The following is a 7,150-nucleotide window of genomic DNA, read 5'->3' as shown; positions in this document are numbered from 1 at the left end:
GATATTGGTAGTAGGGATGCCAGTATGTGATACAAAAAATAGAGATTCAATATCAAGACTTGAATTCAAAGCAATTTCAAACAAGTTTCAAATTGAATTAAACTAAAATAAATATTAGTAAATTGAATTCATGTATACTATTTGAAACAAACAAACATAATCAAAAACAATAAATCATGGTGATTTAACATGCCGGGCCCCATTGAAACCCTTGGTTTCAATCAATTGGTAATTTCGCCAACTTTGCCACTGGACGTCTGAGTAGATTAGTTGGAGTTCGCACATCAGCAACTCTAGCATAACCATCAGCACCTGGGACAATGTTTGTTACACGGCCAGTGATCCATTTCATCGGTGGGACATTATCTTCATGGACGATTACCATATCATTGACATTTAGCTCTTGCTGCGGGGTTTGCCATTTATGACGATGTTGAAGTTGAGCCAAATATTCTTTATGCCACCTGCGCCAGAAATGTGATTTTACTGCAGAAATTCTTTGCCATGATTGCAAATGGGAGATATCTGAGTCAAAATTTGTTCTTTCTGGTAAACTGAGTAAAGGGCAACCAATTAAAAAATGTCCCGGTGTAAGGGCTTGAAGATCACTCGGGTCAGTTGAAGCTGGAGAAATTGGGCGAGAATTCATAACGGCCTCTATTTCCACTAAGGCTGTGGATAATTCTTCAAATGTGAGTCGTGCATTTGGAAGAGTGCGAAACAAGTGACCCTTAGCCGATTTGACCGCCGCCTCCCATAACGCGCCAAAATGTGGTGCTCTTGGAGGGATAAATATAAATTGAATATGTTTCGAGACAGAAAATGATTCAATTTTGGATTTTGTTTCTTCTAAGTGGAATTGTTTGTGGAATTCCTTTAATTTTGACTCAGCGCCAATAAAGTTTGTAGCATTATCGCAATATATTTTGGATGGGAGACCTCTTCGACCAATAAACCGCTTGAGAGCTGCTATGAAAGCATCACTTGAAAGGTCGGAAACGGCTTCGAGGTGGACTGCTTTTGTCGCAAAACAGACAAAAACAGCTATATACGATTTGTACGGCGTTTTTCCTCTAATTCTGAGATACGTTGCAATCGGACCAGCAAAGTCAACACCAACAACCTGGAATGGGCGAGAGCCAGATACACGATCCTTTGGCAAATTTCCCATCACCTGAGTCAAAAGCTTTGGCTTATATTTAGTGCAATGTATACAGCTATAAACCACTTGTCTTGCTAACGAGCGACAATTGATGATCCAGAATTGTTGTTGTATTAACGACACCAGAGCTCTAGGGCCAGCGTGGTAATTTGATTGGTTTATCATAACTTTAACAAATGGGTCAGATTTAGGCAGGAGGAATGGAAACTTCATATCTTCAGGTAAGTCGGAATTTAGAAGTCGACCTCCAACACGAACTAATTCGACTCCATCAACTTCTTGTATGAAGAGAGCCAAAGACGATAAATGGTTGTGTAATGTCCCAGAATTGTTTATTTGCTTAATTTCATTCGAAAAATAGTGACGTTGAATCGCCCAAATAATACGGTGAAGTGAATGATTCAGTTCATCAGGAGATATAGTGAGGCAGTTTCTAAGTTTTTTCGACTGAAATCGGAAAATATATGAGAAAATTCTGAGGCATTTCAAATAGTTGCTAAATTTGTGAACCGCTTGAACTATATATGGCACATCTTCTTCTTGCGCGAGTAAAATTGTTTTCCTTTTTTCTATCGTCATTTCTTCTTCGCTGACATTCGGACCATCAAACGGTGGCCATTCAGATTCGGAAGATCGTAGAAACGATGGGCCATAAAACCAATTAGAATTCTCCAGTTCGATAACTGAGCAACCTCGTGACACTAAGTCTGCAGGATTTTGGTCTGTAGGTATATATCGCCAATATATATCATTTGATAAATTTTGGATTTCAGAAACTCTATTACCGACGAAAGTTGATAAAGTTGATGAATGAGTTCTGATCCAATGTAATGTAATTTGCGAGTCAGACCAAAAATTTATTGTTGAAATTGAAAAATTGAAATGATCTTTTAGTTGATTCCAAAAAATTGCAAGTAAATGTGATGCGCACAATTCTAACCGGGGCAAAGATCTTGTTTTTAGTGGGGCAACTCTAGATTTTGAAGCTACCAGATTTGTAACAACATTGCCGAATGAATCGATGCATCGGAAATAGAGACAACAACCATACGCTTTAGTAGAGGAATCTCCAAATCCATGTACTTGAAGATCAATCAAATTGGTTAAACGAATGAATCGAGAAATTTTTAATTGGGGTAGATTATGGTAATCAGCCAAAATATTAGTCCAAGCACTATCAATTTCTTGAGGCACAGATTCATCCCAATCACATTTTAAAATCCAAAGTTTCTGTAGCAAAATTTTTGATTTAATGATTAGAGGGCTGATTAACCCCATTGGGTCAAAAAGCGTAGATGTAAGAGACAGAATTGTTCTTTTCGTATTATGCGAATACGATTTTGATGGGCGAAATTCAAAGCGGAAAGTATCATCTGAGGTGTACCACGATATTCCTAATGTGCTAGTATAATCATCGTCAATTCGAACCTCTTTTATACCAGTATCAATCAAGTTTAAATTGGGACAGTTACTATGCCATTTTGAGAGAGAGAAATTTGAATGAGTCAATATTTCTGTTACCTCCTTTTTGATGAGTTGCAATGTATGCAAATCATCAGCACCAGTAATCATATCATCAACATAGAAATCTTTTGTGACAACAGCCTTGCCACATTCGTGAGAATTGGGAAATTGTTCTGCGGCATAATGAAGTCTTCGTATTGCTAAATATGGGGCAGATGCAGTTCCATATGTGACAGTATTCAGGGTATATGTTTTAATCGGACTGGTAGAATGATCACGCCATAAAATCAGTTGCAAATGTCTATCATCAGGATGGACCAATACCTGCCGATACATTTTTTCAATATCGGCTGTAAGGCCATACCTATGACATCTGAAGCGCAGCAAAGTTATTAGTAACTGATTTTGAATTGTGGGACCAACCATCATGATATCGTTAAGAGACAATTGAGATGAGGATTTGCATGATGCGTCAAAAACCACACGAAGTTTGGTCGAGACACTTTGAGGTCGTAAAACACAATGATGGGGAATGTAATAGTTTGGAGAAGAAATCGATTTTTCTTCTATTGGAGACATATGTCCTAGCTCTTCATATTCTTTCATAAACTTTGAGTACTGTTCCTTCAATTCAGAATTTTTATTTAATTTTCGTTCAATAGAAAGAAAACGACGAAGAGCTATGTCTCTTGAATCACCAAGAACCATTGGGTCTTCCTTAAGAGGCAATCTCACAATGATTCTTCTATCATTTTGGACCGATACATTTTTAATGAAATGATTTTCGCATTCCTGTTGTTCCAATGAAAATGGTTGGCGTTTGCCTTCAACAGATTCTAATTTCCATAACATTTCAACATTATTATTGATTTTTGAAAATATATCTTCTGAGACAACATAACTTGTTTTTGAAGGTCGATTCAAATGATTACTTGTATATTTTCCGGAAACAATCCACCCTAACAGTGTCTTCTGTAAAGTCGGTAGATTTTCCCCAAGACGAATTTGTCCCACAGAAAGAAGTGAGAAAAATGACTCGGCACCAAGTAACATATCGATACCACGCCTACGATGGAATTTAGGGTCAGCTAATTCAATGTTGTTGGGTAGATTGAAATCCGTTATCGATAAATTCTCATCAGGATGATACCCAGTTATCTTTGGGGAAATTAAGAAATCGAGGGACAATTCGAAATTATTTAATCGAGATCGGACAGTACTTTGTGTTTTGTATGAAACTTTTACACCAGAAGCACCAATTCCCAAAATATCTATAGGATTTTTCGATTTCCGTAAATTGAGTGAATTTGAGAAAGATTCCGTTATGAAATTTACTTGAGAGCAAGAATCAAGAAGTGCTCTCCCCATTCTAAAATTCCCCTCAGAATCTCGAATTAAAACCAAAGCAGTCGCTAAAATAACATTACTTATTTGTGAGTCAGAATTTTGTCGAAATGTACCGTGAGTTGAGGCAGATGACGTAGTCGGAGTTTCTTCTTGCTCCTCTTGCTTATGTAAAAGCGAGTGATGTTTTTGTTTACAAAATCTGCATGAATATCGAGATGGACACTGCATATACATGTGTCCCTTTGCAAGACAGTTGAGACAAAGTTTTTGTTGTTTTGCTTGCTCCATTCGTTGATTTGGAGTCAAAACAATGAATCGTTGACAAGTTGTTATAAAATGACCAGATTTTGAGCAATGATTGCAAATTATTTCTTGAGTCATATTTTTCGCCAGCAATGAGTGTTGCTTCGATGGTTGATTATTATGTGAATAATTCGATGAGGTAGATGGGTTTTGTTGTTTAGATGTTCTTCGGCACTGTGCATCGAGTTGTTGACAACGTCTGTCCAACATAGAGCAGCAATCAGTCCACGAAGGTAATTTCGAGTAATCAATAAACTCATCCCATTTCTGTTTTGTTTCAGGGTCAACTTTGCTCATTGCCAAATGAATTATGAATGCGTCACAAATTTGTTCATATGAGCCAAGTGATTTCAGTGAACTATAAAGGGCTGATATAGTGTCTACAATATTTCTTAATTGCTTTGGGACAGGTTTACTTGATTTAGAAATTTCAAACATTGATGTTACGTTTTCCAAAAATATCAGTGTGTCATTATCGTACCTCTCTTTGAGTCTGTCGAGGGCACTCTGATAGTTTTCATCTGTGACTTGAAACGCTTTAATTGTTGATAAGGCCTCACCACTGAGACACGAAAGTAAATGGTTGAATTTTTCCGTCACTGGAATATTTGGGTCCTTATGGACTAAATTGTTGAAAGTATTTATAAAATTTTTGTATTCTAAATACTTTCCATCAAACTTGGGAAGTTTCAAGTTAGGAAGACGACTTGATGAGTGTTGAGGGACAGAAAAAGATTGTTCAGTAACACTATGCCGTCTACCACTACCAATCAGATCTAAAATTTTGGTCTTAATAGTGATGTAAAGTTCATCTATATCAGCCCTACCATCGTCTAGAGGAGACAGCCTTTCAATTTGGTTCTGATAATACGAAGCCTGTTTGTAGTATGACTCAATAATGCCTAATCGACATTCTAACTCAGTATGAGACAATATATTTTTTCCTTCGACAACATTTTTGATTCGGGTCATACTACCTTTCGATGAGGCACGACGCTGTTTTAATTCTTCAAGCGATGGGCTTGGCTGTGTTATTTCTTCACCGTTTGGCATTGTATATTTTTTTTTTAGTTCAAAATTATGTATACAAAAACTCCGAAAATATACTTCCCAATAAATTTAAATTTCGAGACAGAATCAATATAATATGATTTATAATTTGAATGTTGTTGTAAAAAAATTCACCGAGGCAATTTATTTCCTATGTGAGGATTGCAATGTATGCGATGTGATTGCCCTTTGAAATTCCAACAACAATCCAATATGTGAAAAATCAAAATTAAGAAAATGGTGGAAATTCGATGTGGGCCAATAACATAAATGATTTTATTCGCGGCACAAAATATTACCGAATAATATTATTTCTTGAGTCATATTTTTCGCCAGCAATGAGTGTTGCTTCGATGGTTGATTATTATGTGAATAATTCGATGAGGTAGATGGGTTTTGTTGTTTAGATGTTCTTCGGCACTGTGCATCGAGTTGTTGACAACGTCTGTCCAACATAGAGCAGCAATCAGTCCACGAAGGTAATTTCGAGTAATCAATAAACTCATCCCATTTCTGTTTTGTTTCAGGGTCAACTTTGCTCATTGCCAAATGAATTATGAATGCGTCACAAATTTGTTCATATGAGCCAAGTGATTTCAGAGAACTATAAAGGGCTGATATAGTGTCTACAATATTTCTTAATTGCTTTGGGACAGGTTTACTTGATTTAGAAATTTCAAACATTGATGTTACGTTTTCCAAAAATATCAGTGTGTCATTATCGTACCTCTCTTTGAGTCTGTCGAGGGCACTCTGATAGTTTTCATCTGTGACTTGAAACGCTTTAATTGTTGATAAGGCCTCACCACTGAGACACGAAAGTAAATGGTTGAATTTTTCCGTCACTGGAATATTTGGGTCCTTATGGACTAAATTGTTGAAAGTATTTATAAAATTTTTGTATTCTAAATACTTTCCATCAAACTTGGGAAGTTTCAAGTTAGGAAGACGACTTGATGAGTGTTGAGGGACAGAAAAAGATTGTTCAGTAACACTATGCCGTCTACCACTACCAATCAGATCTAAAATTTTGGTCTTAATAGTGATGTAAAGTTCATCTATATCAGCCCTACCATCGTCTAGAGGAGACAGCCTTTCAATTTGGTTCTGATAATACGAAGCCTGTTTGTAGTATGACTCAATAATGCCTAATCGACATTCTAACTCAGTATGAGACAATATATTTTTTCCTTCGACAACATTTTTGATTCGGGTCATACTACCTTTCGATGAGGCACGACGCTGTTTTAATTCTTCAAGCGATGGGCTTGGCTGTGTTATTTCTTCACCGTTTGGCATTGTATATTTTTTTTTTAGTTCAAAATTATGTATACAAAAACTCCGAAAATATACTTCCCAATAAATTTAAATTTCGAGACAGAATCAATATAATATGATTTATAATTTGAATGTTGTTGTAAAAAAATTCACCGAGGCAATTTATTTCCTATGTGAGGATTGCAATGTATGCGATGTGATTGCCCTTTGAAATTCCAACAACAATCCAATATGTGAAAAATCAAAATTAAGAAAATGGTGGAAATTCGATGTGGGCCAATAACATAAATGATTTTATTCGCGGCACAAAATATTACCGAATGCAATTTAAAAATGGCGTAAAATTTCCAGGGGCAAAAACAAATGTATTCCAATAACGTTGTCAGTGATTATGTAACCGCACGAATTATACAAATGGGTTTTCGTGGTACTGAGACACTCGCTACTGAATTTTATTAAATTCAGAATATTAAAAAATGTTACAATGCCACTGAATATTTGTCCTGTCACGGTCGCCAATGTTTAAGGACTGCCTGTTTTGACAGC

General features: G+C 36.3%; 2 protein-coding genes across 2 annotated transcripts; both read right to left on the bottom strand.

Moving 5' to 3' along the window:
• Nucleotides 1–217: 217 nt before the first annotated feature.
• Nucleotides 218–5,329, bottom strand: LOC142232306 (uncharacterized). Its single transcript, XM_075303060.1, has 2 exons — nt 3,392–5,329; nt 218–3,343 (listed from the first exon to the last, which is right to left on the bottom strand). Exons 1-2 carry the CDS (start codon nt 5,327–5,329, stop codon nt 218–220), a joined length of 5,064 nt encoding a protein of 1,687 aa, XP_075159175.1.
• Nucleotides 5,330–5,602: 273 nt separating this feature from the next.
• On the bottom strand, nt 5,603–6,625 carry LOC142232296 (uncharacterized). Its single transcript, XM_075303051.1, has one exon. The coding sequence runs from the start codon at nt 6,623–6,625 to the stop codon at nt 5,603–5,605; it is 1,023 nt and encodes a 340-aa protein (XP_075159166.1).
• Between the last annotated feature and the right edge of the window lie 525 nt (nt 6,626–7,150).

This window comes from Haematobia irritans, chromosome 1, assembly GCF_050003625.1.
Source record: "Haematobia irritans isolate KBUSLIRL chromosome 1, ASM5000362v1, whole genome shotgun sequence".
In the NCBI taxonomy this organism is placed as follows: Eukaryota; Metazoa; Arthropoda; class Insecta; order Diptera; family Muscidae; genus Haematobia; species Haematobia irritans.
The sequence above is the reverse complement of the archived record's forward strand: the minus strand, read 5'-3'. Positions and strand labels throughout refer to the sequence as shown.